We start from the raw sequence: 16,215 nt of genomic DNA on the forward strand, positions 1-16,215 counted from the left end.
GAATTATGGTTACATAAACTTACCACAATAAAACTATAAAGCTTGTTTAAGTATTTTACAAAATATAAATATGTTTTATTTTTTCCACAAGATGTAAAAGAGATAAGTTATAACCAAAAAACTTAACTAAACTTCTAAACTAGGGGTGGGCAACGTATTGTCCGCACAGTGAAAATTACTGGTTCGCCTTTTTTTAAATTAAGTGGAATCCGGCCCGTTAAAGGTAAAAGTGCGGCAAGCGAGCATGTAAATTCGGCCCGCAAAAGAAATTTTTAAGAAACTTATACTAGATGTTCTTAGGTTTGAAGTGAAGAGCAAAAACAAAGCCATATGTAAAATATTCCTCCCCGCCTAGGCATAAACTTTTCCACAACTGGCCGACCGACTGAAAAATTGCCCATCCCTAGTCTAAACCGTTGTAGTTATTTCAACAAGCAACTTATATCTAAGTTTTAATATTTTTTAGCAAATAAAATTTTGCAAATAATAATTTTAAGATAAACTTGTGTTATATTTTGTAACTGTTTCATACCAGTTGTACAATACAACTTAAAAATATTTTGTTTTTGAAATTTGTTGAGTGTAGAGTAAAACCTCTTATACTATTTTGATTTTTAAAGGTTGCTTAAACTATATTTTCATCTAAATGTCTTAAGAAAACACCAGACTCTCAAGATTTTTTTTGTTTATTTATCTATTTAAAAGCTTTTTTTTCTCACTTTCTTATTATTTTTAGAAATATAAATTCTAGTTTATATATTTTTAAAAACTTTCTTCTAAGTTACTTTGTAAAAAGTTTTCTATAATTTTTTCTTAAATTTTTTGTTAATTATTTACATTTACATACAATCTTTTTAAATCATGAAACACGACCATACCGTTTACACCTTTCTTTTTAGTTTAATGCAAAAGAGTAAAGCTACAAATATTTTTTTTTTAAGTTTAGTATTATAACTATGTTTATTCGCTTATCTTATTTAGTTTTTAATGAATATGAAAATTAAGCTAACATAGCAATATAAAAGGTTATGTATTTCTTTTACATTAGAGTTTTTAGTTTGTTTTAAGTAAACTTTAGTAATGTATCAAAACAGTATAGACTTTTTAGATAATTCTTCAGAGAAATCTAAATACAATTTCGATGACTTGTTTTCAAGCAAATATTCGTATGATTATCTTTACCCTAATTGGGATGAAAGTAGTAAGTTTTGAAATACGTATGTTTGTTTCATTTGATTAAAAAATACTTTTTTATAAAAAAAGAAACTATTATTATATGATAAGATTTGAAAATTTATAATATTTAGCTTTTTTTAATTCTTCAAATTTAATTTAAATTGTTAAAAGTTAGCTATGTTTGTACTACCTTAAAGTTGTTGCTTCTTAAAAAAGTACTAAATATATATTTTAAGGCAATCAAAAACTTTAAAAAATTAAAGTGTGTTTTGAAAGCTTTAGATTTTGTGTTCAAAATAAACTAAAGAAATTGTTTAATAAAGTTTTACCATGAGATATGTGTGTTTAAACAAATCAATTATTGAATCTGCCAACTATTAAAATAGCTCCTTCATCTACTGACTATGTAACAATGTCTGATGATGGGAGTATTATTAGAAAAGAACTACTCAACGGAACAGAAAAAGAAATTTTTCCTGGTAAATTGTTTGTTGACAATGATTACCAAGGATATAGCTTATCAAAAACATCAGAGTATGTTGTTTACTGGAAAAATTATAAAAAGGTTTATGCTTTAGTGTGCTACTTTAAACAAATTATTTCTAAGAAAACGCCAAATTTTTTTCTCGTAACTATTTTCTAAATGAAAAAAGTTTTTCAAAGTAAAAAGCTTGATTTTTCTAGCTTATAGACATATTTAACTCGATATTCATATACTTTTAATGATTCAATATTTAAAGCATAAGATAAAGTTGCTCAAGAAATTTTATTTTTAGTTTTTAGTATTTGAACTATTGGAGTTTTTTCTTTTGTATTTTTTAAAATAACATACATTTTACTTTTTTTTAACTATTTTCTTTATTTTCGTAATGGTCAAAACAATTGTTTTTTTTATTATCAATTTCCTTTGCTTAAATTATCCCTAAGACTTAGCAAAGTTTAAGTTTAGAAAAAAAAATCAAGTGCCTACTACAAGCAGAACAAAAAAGTAATTTAAAATATATATTGCTTCAATATTTTAATTAAATATATTACAACTAAATAACCTAGTTGAAGCTGCTGGGGTTTTTTCTTCACCATTTAACGATTAACTTGGTATTAATTAGTTTGCCGCGTAACTTCGTATCCGTACAGTATAACGTAGAACTTTGCTTTAAAAAATCTTTGGTTCAACATTCATTTTATAAATCCAATATTCCTAAACAGTAAAATAATTCTTATTATACTTAAAAAACGGTGTTTTTATACTAAATCTGATGCATCGCATTTTTATGTTTTTTGTTTTTTACTTAAAAGTAGTACTACATTAGTAATATTTTGACCATCGTCGACGATGCCGAGATGTTCTTCCGCCATCACATTTATAATTATTTATTTAGAGATATATTAACACATTCTACCATTTAATGTTACGCTCTTATATTTTCTTTTAATCAAAACTATTCTTTTCGATTTCAATTTTGTATAATTAAATTTTTGCAATATAACTCTTCTAAAAAAAGATTTAAATCCTAAATATTGTCCTGGACAAGACCTTAAAAGGTATCCGTGGTGTGCAGGTTCTTCGTGCACCAGGTTTTAGGATTAAATATTTTGAGCGTCTTTTTTTTGTTGTTCAATATACTGTTATATACCTGCAACGGTTCATTGCATTTTTAGTATATCTATTTTTCCTGGTTCAACATGCGAAGTTACACTGCAGATTGTTCTTCGGCTTAAGTATATATTCAAATTTCACATTTTCTTTAGTATTTGTAAATAAGGTAAAAATAAAAGTTATTTCTTTTTTCATTTACAGCTGGTTTTTAGTGTCTGTTTTGTATTGGAATGGTTTGTAAAATATTTATGTAAAACTAATAAATCTAATTCACTTAAACTTTGCATAACTATTCTAGTCAAATCTTTAATTTTTTAGGTTTGGAGGCATTCGTATCTTGCTGATTTTTATGTTTACCAGAGAGGAAATGATGTAGAGCTTGGAGAAAATATTGGAATACCAAAACAGGCACATTACTGTGAATGGTCACCAACTGGTAATAAACTGGTTAGTAATTGAAAACTTTTGAAACAAAATGACATTAATGATAAGGTTGTATCAATGTATCTTAATAATATTGTATCATGAAAATAAAATAGTACACTTTATGTGTACTAAATATAGGCATATAATAAACATAAAATAAACTAAAGAAGTTTTATATAACATCTAAAACGATAAACGCGTTTGAAACGTGTATGCTACATTTTTAAGAAGATATTAAAAGTTATTATTATTTTAGCCACTAACTACTAACTTGTATAGTATAATACCTTGTAAAAAAAACAACCTTTGTTAGTTATACAATTAGAACAGTTTTTCTTTGTTTGATAATTTTTTATTTTACACACAATACAAATTCCAACATATTTTTAAAACTAAAGCTTATTTTTTATACCCTGTTGTATGTATGCTAGTGCACAACAAATTTTTGTCGTGTTAATATTTTTTATACTACAACAAAAATGAATGTGGATAGGCCAAATATGCACGAAAACTTTTTTGCACGAAAAGGTCAAAAATGCACGAAGAGACTTTTGCACTAAGGGTCACTTTTGTACGAAGCGTCATTTCCCCATGTTTTTAAAAAATATGTATACAAAAGAAAAAATTAATAAAACAGATTACCGACCAAGGGGTGCACGACTATTCAAATTCGGACAATTCAAATTCCGACGATTCAAGTTCTTAAAACAATATTTAAAAGGCCACAACTAAAACAGTAATGTATATTTGTCAAATGTAAAAATACATATGTAGGTCTACAAGCTATTTTTTTTTTTGTAAAAGATACAATATTTTTGGATACATGGTTTAAATAAAGTAAAAAACATAGTTATTTTTAGTAATTTTAAAATATCCTAAAAACTATTTAAGATTTTGCAAAAAAAAAAAGTGGCTTGTAGATATTGACAAGGTCTACATAAGCATTTTTTATTTTTCTCGAATTTATACAATTTTTGAGATATAGTCTTCTAATTATATTCTTAAGAATTTGAGTTGTCAGAATTTGAATTGTCCGAATTTGAATTGTCATGTAACCCCAACCAAGGGCTTAATAGCTAGGGGTAACAATGATAGTATAAAAAAAAAAGGAAAAAAAAATAAAACAAATAAGTGAGTAAACATTAAGAAAAAAAGTTACCGAGCAAGAGTAAGGATTAGGGGCTATATAGAAAGTTATAACAAAATGAAAAAAAAATTGCCAAATAAAAAGTCGGAATTCTTCGTGCAAAAGTGACCCATCGTAAAAAAGTGACGTCTAGCAAAAGTGTCTTCGTGCAAAATTAACCCTTCGTGAATACTTGACACCTACCCAATAAAATAACTTAAGAAATTTTCAAGTTTACTATCAACTTAAAATTTTAGGCAATTGTCTACCAATGGAACTTGTGGTATATTGATTTTGATGTAGCTACTCCAACATTAAAACAAATAACTAATGATGGAGAAGAAAATAAAATTTACAATGCAATCCCTGATTGGATGTATGAAGGTAAATTTAATGTTTAAAGTTAATAGATAAAAGTTTTTCTTTAAAAACACTTCAGTATTTTTAATTTAACTTTTATATAAAAAGAGGAAGGAATAGGAAGTAACAATATATTATATTGGAGTCCTGATGCTATAAGAATTGCCTTTCTTCGAACTAACGACACAAAAACGCAGCTAATTGAGTTCAGCACGTCAGTTTTGTTTTCATAAAATGTATTAAAACTTTAAGAAAAGTTTCACTTGTGATTTTGTTTTGTGTAGTTTTTTTGTAGTTACTAACTTCAAGTCTATATATACAGTTAGTATAACAAACAGATATCCGGATGGAAAACAATACCCTGAAACAGTGAAGATAGCTTATTCAAAATCAGGAACTGAAATACCTGAAGTAAGCTTACTGATGTACGACATAAATAATGATTATGTTTACGACTTTGAAGCTCCATACACGTAAGTTTTATTTTAATAAAAATAAAATGATGTCTAAATAAACTATCAAAATGTTTAGACCTGCAACTGACCCTGACGGTTATTATTTCCAACGTTTTGTTTGGATATCAAACAGTATGGGTCTTGCAACATGGACCAATCGCGTCCAAGATGAGTCCATAGCAACCAAGTGCACAGTTTACGTGGACTATAATGGAGTTGTAACAACCGGATGTGGAAATGTTGGTTTTGTAATAATTGTGAAATAAACTTTATTAAAAATATAATTATGATCATTACAAAATATTAGACTGGAATTGGAATGAAAGAAAACAATGAAGGTAAAGGATGGGTTGGAAATGTAAGTAACTAATAATAAAAAGATTTAAAAAAATTGAAAGGTTTTTTCGTACACCAGGCCCTTAGACCAAACTTTTTTAAGCGCTTTTTTTATCGTTCAATAAACAATATATATTGTTACAAAATTTTAAATTTTGTTCTAAAACTTTACACAGAAGGATTTTTTGAGTTTAAATTTAAAAATTTACATTGTGTTTTGACACTAGTGTATAATATATTGTAAGAAAATTAAACATTTATTTGACAGTTTAATAATTTATTACAAAAAATAAACAAGACTCAAATTTCATAACAATATATACTTCATGCTTAACTCACCAGTTGTTTGCTAAGCAATAAAAATGAAGTTTCAAATCTAGCTTATATAGTGAAAATTTAATCAATGTAAAATTAAAAACAATATATTTTACTTAACAACTGAGAAGCTGCAGGTTATTGAGCGTATTAGAATAAAGTAAAAACTATGGATGTATTTTAAACTAAAAATAACCTGTTTAAATTAAATTAATCTGGTTAGAAGGTCAAAAGGCGTCTACGACAAACAGTTTAGTTGTAATTTTTTTTGCAATTTACTGATAAAAATATAAACCTATATTCTATTTCTGTACTGATTCTGAAGTTTTTTTTTTGCTTTTAGTTTAATCCGTTCGATGTCAAAGTAAAGACTGAAAGTTCATCACCTGGATCTTATTGCACAATATATTCACGAGAAAATGATGATGATGCCAGTGAAGGCTACTGGCAAATTGCTTATGTAACTGCAGCTAACAAAGATGACCCTACAAGAGCTTGGCTGACAAAAACTTCTTACGATATTGTTGAGCTTGTTCATTACGATGGTGATAATGACTGGCTGTTAGTTTTTTATCACTTTATTAAAAAGAAACCGATTAAAACAATTCATAACCTTGAAAGTGATTTTTAAACCAAGCTGTGTTTAAACTTCTGTGCCAAAACAAGTTTAATTCAACTTAATTGCGAGTAATAATTTTTTATTAAGTACTTTTAAATTTATAATCAAAGTATTTACACACAACTTAAAATTTGTGAATAATTAATAACTTAGTCTTATTTTTTAATAACAAAATACAAATATAATGAACATAACTTTTTGAAGTAAAAGTTTAAAACTTTTAGTATGCCGGTTCAAAGTTTGTAAGTAGCGAAAAATTATTTGTTTAATGATTATTGTTGTATGGCAGTTGCTTAACTGTGTATAAACTACAAGTTTACTTTATAAACTGAAAATTTATACTTTTCAACTATAAACTTGAACTTTTAGCTATTATATATACATCAATTTAATTTTCTTCATAACTGGTATAATAACTTAGTATACTACAATGTAAGCTTATATTTCAAAATATACATTTCTTTACCACTTAAACTTGTTTATTGGTATAATTTGCTTTTTGTTTAACTAAACTTTTTGTCTTAGTCGTTTTAATAAGATATATTTAAAAATTAATATACACCATGTTTTTTTTAAACCATTTTCTTATTCAGCAACTAGGCAGATTAAAAAAAACAATAACTAGTTAATAACGCATTAACTTTTTGGTTTTTTACTAGCTATTGCTTTCTTTAATACTCATTATCTCACTTAAAAAACTTAAAAATGAACGTGAGATGATTTGTTACTAATATTACCTTTACTGTGTAACTACTATTTGTACACTTTAAAATGTTTTTATTTAGTCGAAGATGTACAGTTGTTTATTATGTTTTATTGTAATTATGTCATATATTCAAGCAGTTTAACTTACATCATACAACTTTTAAATAAATTTTTTTTGAATACATTTTACAGTTTAGTCAGTTTCAAATCAACAGATACTTCTTAGCTGCTAGCCCAGAGCCAAGAGACAGGCAAATTTATAGAGTAAATACTCAAAGACTAAATGTTGAGAGACCTGATTGTATGACTTGCAAATTGATGGATAAGTATGAAGATCGATGTCGTTGGGTCGCTGCTACTTTCAATAAAGAAAATGATCAAGTTGTTATTAATTGTCGAGGTAGTAAAAAACATTAGGTTTTACTACTTTTGTATAATTTTTTTGTAGCTTATTTCATTTTAAATTAAGCTAAAATTAAATAAACAAAAAAGTTAAAAAATACATAATAGTTTAACTTAGCAGAACATAACTTGTTATATTGACATTTATGTTTTTTTTCTATATTTTTGCTATTGTCTTTTTATGTCTAACAACAATTTTTATAGACTTAAAAAAACTGCAGTTAGTGACTAACTTATTTGAACTTACATATACTTAGTTTTGTACCAATTGTTGTTAAGGTTTCTTTTGTTAGGACCAATGGTGCCAATGACAGTAAGAATACCTATTATAAATGGAGAATGGGGTGATGATGTAGTTGTTATTAGCAACAATGATCTTGTTGAAAGTATACAAGATGTAGCATGGCCGGTTAGAGAGTTCAGAAGTTTCAGATCAAGAAGCGGATATGGTTAGAAGTATAACTTATCTAAAAAATGTTTACTGTTAAAACTATGACTAATTTCTTTTTGGTTATCAACAGACTCAAAAAAGGAAAAACTACTTGTTGCTTTCTTAAGTTCTAAAAGATAGAATTTCTAAATTTTAATTTCTATACATGAAGTGTTTTTTACCTAAATAGTTACATTGCATAAAAAGTTATTACAGTTTTGAGAAATCTGTATGGCCCATTTGAAAAATTATAAAAGTATTTATTTGCTTAGTAGTTTAATATTGATATTTTCATAAAATCTCTAAAAAAAATTAATGTTTTATTTATTATACTTTTATTGATAAATTCCTGTACTTCAAACACTTTTAATGTTTAAAATTAAATACAAGTTGTCAAGGAAAAAAGTTTTGTTTTTAGTTTATAAATAAATTCAACTTAAATCTTTGACAGTAACAAGTAAAAGTTAAAAGAAAGTTTTTTTTTTGGTATTTATATATGATTATTATAAAAGTAACTTAAATTTTTAAGTATTTTAAAAACAAGTAAAACACTGTTAAACTTATTTTTATAATCGTTTAAAATCTAACTAATTAAATTTTTAACACCAACAGACTACATATATGAAATTTGGAAACCTTACGACTTTGATGAAACTAAGAAATATCCGCTTATTGTAGAAGTGTTAATTGTTTTGTTATACATTGTGTTAAAAAGTCTATTTATCACTAAATTGCGACGCGCTTTTTAGAGCAAAACAAAACTAACTATATGTTTAAACTATTATTTTTCATTAAAAGTATAAAAGCAAAAATTACGTTTTCAACATGAAAAAACTATTTTTATAAATAAAAATAAACATAGAGTGAAATTTTTTAATTCAAGCAATCGCTATTTATTACAACAGGGCTACGAGCTACAAACAGAAGCTGTACCATAAGATTTTTGCCATATTTTTTAGTTAAATTAAACATTTGTTTGCCTATTGTACATTTATGCTAACTAGAACAAGTTTTCAACATTAATGTTAATCTGATGATTATAAAGAAACTACTTTTTAGTTTAAGTTTAATGAAATTTGGTTTCATACAGCTAAATCCTTACAAACTTTCCATAATTAGAACTGTGTGCAAACTAATATTTTGAAATATAATTTATTTTAGTAATTTTATTTATACAAGTTATTCAACTTATGAATTACAACTAGTTTAATTTTTTTTTTAATTAGTTATTCGGGCCCTGAGTTTCAGAAAATTCGAAGTAGATGGACTGAATCGTTTTCACAGACTTATTTGGTTAGCAACAGAGAAGTTATTGTTGCTAGCGTGGATGCAAGAGGGTCTGCTTATCAGGGTTTTTTTTTTTTTTTGTGTTAAGCCTAAGTTTTAATTTTTAAGAGTACTTTATGAAAATCATTAAGCTTCTACATGTTTTGACTGCTTTCAAAACAATTAATAGTTTTATGATTTTGTAAGTTTATGAACTTTTTCAAAAAAAAAAACGCATAGTGTTATTTGTTAAAAGCTATAAAAAACTTAAATTTTAATTAAAGTTAAAGAAAAATTTATATGTTGATTAAAATAAAAATACTTAATTTTTTGATTTTGAAAAATTTAGTAGAAGTCAATAAAATATTATTAATAAAAAAATATTTGTAATATTTATTTAAGGTTACAAAATTATGAGAGAAGTTTATAAAAAGCTTGGAGTTTTTGAACCAGAAGATCAAACTGAATTTGCAAATTATTTAATTAACAGTCGTAATTATATTGATAAAGATAATGTTGCTATTTGGGGATGGGTAAATATTGGATTTTTATCAAGTTTAATTGTAGCTAGTTTTATAACCTGTATGGAATATGTTAAAACATATTAAAATAAGATTAACTAAGTTGTTCTGCAAAATTAAATTTAGCAATAAAATTTTATATTTACTTTATTAAAAAAAATTATATATTCCTATGAATTATTTAAAGCCATCTTTTAAATTGTTAAAAACTTTTTTAACTTGTTTTTAGTACATATTAATAAAAAATCTTTGAAATATTTTTTGTTTATACTTGTAAAAGATCAAACAAGCCTAACACTAATAAAAAAGAATCGTGTGCAGTAAAAAATATAAAGCTTTCTGATACTTAAGGCTCAACTTTGCTTAGATAACTATTTTTAGAGCAAACATTTATACATATCTTGAGTAAATACAAGAAGTTAAAAAAATTTTCAACATAATGTTATTATAAAGTCATACGGAGGACAAATAACATCTCACGTTCTTGGTTATTCAGATGATTCAAATCCGAACCCGTTCAAATGCGGAATTGCAGTTGCACCAGGCGCCAGCTACCGGTTCTACGGTTTGTTAAAGTTTGTTTAAAATTGTAAAACAGCAACCAATATTAACTTACTTTATAACAGACGCGATGTACTCTGAAAGATACATGACATTGCCTAGAGACAATGAGATAGGATACGATGTTAGTTTTTTTAGTAAACATTAAAATAGTTATTAGTTTTGACTTTTTGCTTGTTTTAGTATTTGGTATTGAATAACTGGGTTAAATTTCTTCTTTGAATCTTAAAATAAAACTTAAATTATTCTATATATTATATATTATTTAAATAAAAAAACTGTGTAATAACTTACATAGAATTTTATTTTTAATAGATTTTTATTAATCTTGAACAACTTTACCTATGTAGATAAAAAGAAACCGAAAATATTTTTCTTTTTTTAAACATTAGCTATCTAGTTAAAAATACTTTAACTATATCACTCATTAAAAAAGTTTTAAACATAAATTGTTTTTAAATTTAAGTAAACTTTCAGGTGTGATGTTCTAGAACTTTAAGTAAATAAAAAGCTTTAAGTTTTTTTAATACATTACTTAAAGTTTTAATGTTCTAGTGTTTTATTTATCAATTAGTGTGTATTGCCTTTCATTGACTAAAATTAATATTAATTAGACTATAAATAGTTTTTCTGAATGTAGGAATCTGAGATTTTCAAACCTTCTAACATCGCAAACATCAAAAAAAACAAAAAATGGTACACCCTAATACATGGAACAATGGACGATAATGTCCATTTTCAAAATGCCGCTGTAATGGAAAAAGCTTTGGTTGAAGCTGATATTGATTTTGACGACTTTGTTAGTTATGAAATAAAAAACTTTAAAATGAAAATAAATGTAAACCTATACAAAACAATAAAATAGTTGTCAACTTAGAAAATATATGTTTTATACTGTTCAAAGTAATACTTTTCACTATTTTGTTAATAGTTTTTTTTTTCAACAGTTTTACGCCGACCAAGCTCATTCAATCAACATTGGAAATGCAAACAAGCACATTTACAGGCAAATTGATCATAGATTGTCTTCATGTCTCGGAAAAATGAATTCTTATTATCCAGAAAACTTCATTCGAGAATAAATCTATATCTACTTGAGGTTTAAACACAGTTAACTGTGTGAACTATTTTGGTGTTTTATTTACTTCCTCATTGTATCTAAATGTAGGGGATTACAAAAAAGTATTGTATCATTTTTCTTCTTAAAAAAAGTAATAGATTTATTAATTCCAAGTAGAAAATACCAAATATAACGTTGTAACATTTAGTTGCTCTTTATTTTTCCAGAGTTGCCTTGTTTCTTTTTAATTGAATAAACAAGAATAAAAAAAGCCAATTTTAGTAGTTTAATGTTATACTTTTCGATTGCATTTGTACTTCAAAAGTTTAAAGATTAAATTTTCAAAATAGTCTCGAGTTTTCTAATTTTCTGCAAAAAAATAGTTAAAAGCATTTGGATACTTGAAGTTACTGAACACAATATAGTTGCTTTATAATTAAAACTTAATAACAATAGTTATCATCTAAAATCTAAATAACCAATAAAATTGAAAACAAAGACGTTATAAACGACAAAAAAAAAATAATTTAGGAAAAAAAACTTGATTGGCGTTGACAATCTTTAAATTTTTAAAAGCTGATATTCTAAAAGAGCTTTTACAAATTTAAATCTACTTAATATTTTTAAACTAAACGTCTTTGAAAACTTAAACTGTATAATTAAACTAAGTGACCAATTTCAACACTGCTGACTGCAAATGTCATTTTGCCACAATTGTAGTCAAATATAAATGTGTTTCCTATGTAGAGTAACTATAAATAAAGCTTTTTAAAACTAGCAGCTCTAAATTTATATATTCATATTTATTTATAGGTTAGGAATATTTTTATGACGATCTTTGTTTTAGAACTTATAAACAATAACGTTTACAACCGCTAGATTTACAAATGCTCAACTTGTAACAACTCCGACTATTTTTGTGCTTGCAGGGTATACCTATCTTTAAACCTTATATTTTTAAAAAAAAATTTTTTTTATTTTAGTTTTTTTGTAGTATTGTGGCTAGACCAATCAGAAAAAGTTTTTTTTTGTTTTTCAGACGAGATAAAATACTTCATTGAAAAATACTTTTAATTTGCTTATTCATGTTGTTGAGTGAAAATACGTTATGAGCTTTTTTTTAGTATTCACTTTCAAACTAATTTTTTAATAAAAAATATACTTTTATTATTGTATTAGTGATACTTTAAAACATTTTTAAGAAGTTGCAAAACGTTGTTAAACGAATTTAAAACCTTTTTCAAACTATTATCTTGATTTCTACGATTAAATCTGATAATTAATGAACTTTGTTATAACAAATTTGCATTGCAGCTAACTTTTTATTTCAATACATACTTTTGACCTTTAGAGCAAAAAACTTTCTTATTTCATTGGTTTCTATTGCTAAGTGTTTTTATTTTGTATTTTCTATACAACCAGTTTTAGAGAACGGTTGATAATATATATTTATTACCTTTTTTAGCTTGTAATTCTTAACTTAGATTGTTGGTAGTTCAAATTGTTAAGAATTTAACAAAAACATACATCATTCAAACTGTTGTAAGCTTTTGTATAACATAGCACAGTTATATCTAGAGAACATTTTATTATGTGCAATAAGTTTTTAATAATAGTTTTTATAATCAAAATGTACAGTTTAGTTATATATTTATTGTTCAAAACAAATAAAAACTACATTTAAATGGTATATATTTTTTTGGGGAAAAGGCTCTTAACTTCTGGTTTAAACGTTAAAAAACTTACTCTAATAAATCTTTGTAGCAAATAAAAATGTGAAAACTTGATACTTTATTAAAACAAAAAACTCATTTCACAGCTATATACAGTTTATTTTAGAATCGATTTAACATTGTTTTACGTTTTAACTTTGATTGGCGTATTTGTGGGACGCAAGCTGGTTGACGAGGTAAGGTTTGATGTGTAGCTGCTTCTTCCTCATGCACTTGTAAAAATCAGCTTGAACTCGCTTTACTTCCTGCTTGTACTTCGTGTACTCTTCTTTGCTGACCAGACCGCACTTATTTCCCGAACAGTTTACCCCTGGAAGACCCTTGAAAATACAAAAACAATCAGAACTTTTAGCTTAAAGACATTAATGTGTTATTTAGTATAAAGACACAACGCTAAAGCATTTTATAGTATTTGTTTCAAACATTTTTATTTTTAATGTAGTTTATTTTCATTATTTAAAAAAAAAAGTTATACATACAACTTTTTACGTTATTATTAACATGTAAGGTTAGATTTTTTTATGTTAAACGTAAATTTTTTTAAACTTTAAACAAGTAACTATCGAAGCCGATGATTTTGTAGTTAAAAATACTAGAGCTACAAAACTTTGTTAACAGTTTACACAACCTTAAGGTTCTTGTTAAAACTTTACTTTCTTAACAGTTATAGACAAATAAACGCAAAAAAATCAAAATATGTGCATATGCTTAAAAATAAATCTAAGAAGTTTCATATAAAATATAATTTTTAACACTTTAGGCTAAAATAAAGAACTAAAAGTTTTTAAAAGTAATTAAAGTTTCTACTACACATCATGTTGAAACTTTTAACTGACCGGTACACCGGCGGGTCCGCGGGTTCCGTGCCTACCCACTGTACCGTTCACCCCGTTGACAGGTCTCAACTGCGGACCACTGGTCAGGGGGCAGGTCCCGGTAGCGACACCCAGCTGATAGCAGGCGTGTTTACCAACCGCACTCTTGAACAAGCACAGAGCGAATACAACTAATATAAATTTCATGCTTTTAATAATTTCTGAAAGTTTGTTAGGAGGTTTACTATGATGCTATTTTATGTTTTAGTGAAATACTTTAGTTTGTAAAAATATTTTTATCGCGGTTTACTAGTACTAAAAAATAATAAAGAAACTATAATTATGTAGTATGTATAGCTTAACTATAATTCAAAAATACAAAATATTTGCGACAAAAATTCGAATTTTAAGCTTGTCAAACTGTAAAAATCAAAATAAAATTATTAAATATGTAGTAAGATTTCATAAGTAAACTTTGGATAGTAGTAATATCTGCTTATTATACTGGTAAAAAGTACTTCTGACTACATCTTCTGCTAAAATGATAAGTAAACCTAAAAAATTCTAATAAGATATTTTTAATATTAGTTTACTGAACTTAAACTTTACCTAACAGCTTTTACATAGATTTTAAAGAATTGCAAAACTTTACGCTTAAAGTTTTGCTTCAACTCTTTTACCTTTTTCCTACGCTTTTAAAATAAAACGGATGTTATTGTTTTGTTTTTTTTCAACTGTTTGTTTATGGAGCTAGATTATTTTCTCTTTTACTTAAAGTTTCGATGAAATAATATATTTCATCAGCTTAAATGAAATACTTTTACCGATCACAATATCCTATATTTAGTTAACAGATGATTTTTTAGTTGCTAAAAAGATTCATTATTTTTTTAGATTTATTTTTAAAGTTAACTTTTAAGTTTTGTCTGACTTGAAATCTGTAAGACCTAAGACTTCGTCGTAAAAATTCAAAATTGGTTCCATCCTTTGTTTTTTATAAACTTTTAAATAAAGCCAAATTTTAGTGTTATAAAGAGTTTTAATAAGATAGTGATATTTACAAGTTATTGTTACCAGTTTAGTTTTCTATTAACACAAACATACTTAATAGTTTACTGAACAACAAAAAAAAAGACGCTCAAAATATTTGGTTCTAGGACCTGGTGAACAAAGAACCTCTTGGTTATCGAGTCGCACACCATGGATACCTTTTAACGCTTTGTCCAGGACTTTGATTTTAACCAGTTTCTACATACTAGACAATCTAACTTAATTTGACTTTAACTTTATTTTTATTTAACAACCATCGAAAAGTATAAATTATAAATAAATTCGTTAAATTCAGCATTTGAAATAAATTGATATTTTCAACTGTTCGTATAAATAATAAATTCTTTTTTTTTTAGGACTATTAAAAGATAACTTACTTTTTTCTGTAAAAAATGATGAACTAAAAACTATTTTAAATTGAAAATAATTACTTTTATTTGACAAATTAATGATAGAAAAAATAATGTTTAAAACATTTAAAAGAAAGAAACAAAAGTGTGAACACTCACAACTATGATCAATATATTGATGTAGAGAAAGACCATTCAGTCATTGAAAACCAAAATTTCACGAGTTCATTGAAATTAAAAGAAAATCGTTTATTCTTAAAGTGTGTGGGTGTGATAGCCATAATATAAACAAAATTTAATAAGTTTTTAAAATGAAATTACCACAGCAGTTTAAAAAAATATACTTAAACCGTTTGCGGTGATCTAAAGATGAACATGTTTTGAAAGGTTTTAGTGATTCAAAGATTTTTTTTTTTAAGCTTTACTAATATTTACAGACATATAAAAAAAGTTTATTTAAAATATGAGTTTGTTAGTTTAAAAAATTTGGTTTTAGATACTATTTTTTCTGACCTGGAATCTAGATTGATTATTGGTATTTGCAAATTAATTCATTTGGGGAGTAATACTTTAGACTGAATTGAGAAAATAAAAATTTATGTATAAAACTATTTTGTTATTTAATAATGCAATAAGTTTTATACAACTTTGAAAGAGTGTTTTAAATCGTTTCACTTAAACTTATTTTGATCGTCTATATCTTAATAACTGTTTTTTTTTATAAGTATGGAGTTCTTAAAAACTAAATAACTAAAAAATCAGGTATTTGTTTTAAGTTTTTGATAACTTTTTTGTTAGTCTAACTACATGGAATTTTTTGTAAAATAAAAAAATATTTGAGAAAAAGAACTATTCCAGTAACTTTTAACAAAATTTTCCTTTAAAATAAAACTTCAAAAGGTATAAAAAACA

At 25.6% G+C, this 16,215-nt stretch overlaps 2 protein-coding genes across 2 annotated transcripts; one reads left to right on the forward strand and one right to left on the reverse strand.

Moving 5' to 3' along the window:
* Positions 1-1,080: 1,080 nt before the first annotated feature.
* On the forward strand, positions 1,081-11,377 carry LOC145833229 (prolyl endopeptidase FAP-like). Its single transcript, XM_082940421.1, has 18 exons — positions 1,081-1,201; positions 1,563-1,741; positions 3,092-3,220; positions 4,583-4,709; positions 4,794-4,899; positions 5,024-5,158; positions 5,217-5,379; positions 5,448-5,498; positions 6,135-6,352; positions 7,331-7,515; positions 7,811-7,966; positions 8,560-8,629; positions 9,174-9,298; positions 9,616-9,746; positions 10,188-10,299; positions 10,361-10,419; positions 10,936-11,094; positions 11,243-11,377. The coding sequence occupies exons 1-18, from the start codon at positions 1,081-1,083 to the stop codon at positions 11,375-11,377; spliced, it is 2,361 nt and encodes a 786-aa protein (XP_082796547.1).
* A 1,775-nt stretch (positions 11,378-13,152) lies between these two features.
* LOC145835080 (uncharacterized) lies at positions 13,153-14,119 on the reverse strand. Its single transcript, XM_082942620.1, has 2 exons — positions 13,925-14,119; positions 13,153-13,408 (listed from the first exon to the last, which is right to left on the reverse strand). The coding sequence occupies exons 1-2, from the start codon at positions 14,108-14,110 to the stop codon at positions 13,220-13,222; spliced, it is 375 nt and encodes a 124-aa protein (XP_082798746.1). The 5' UTR covers positions 14,111-14,119; the 3' UTR covers positions 13,153-13,219.
* Positions 14,120-16,215: the final 2,096 nt, after the last annotated feature.

This window comes from Thalia democratica, chromosome 4 (genome assembly GCF_965202585.1).
Source record: "Thalia democratica chromosome 4, ktThaDemo2.hap1.1, whole genome shotgun sequence".
In the NCBI taxonomy this organism is placed as follows: Eukaryota; Metazoa; Chordata; class Thaliacea; order Salpida; family Salpidae; genus Thalia; species Thalia democratica.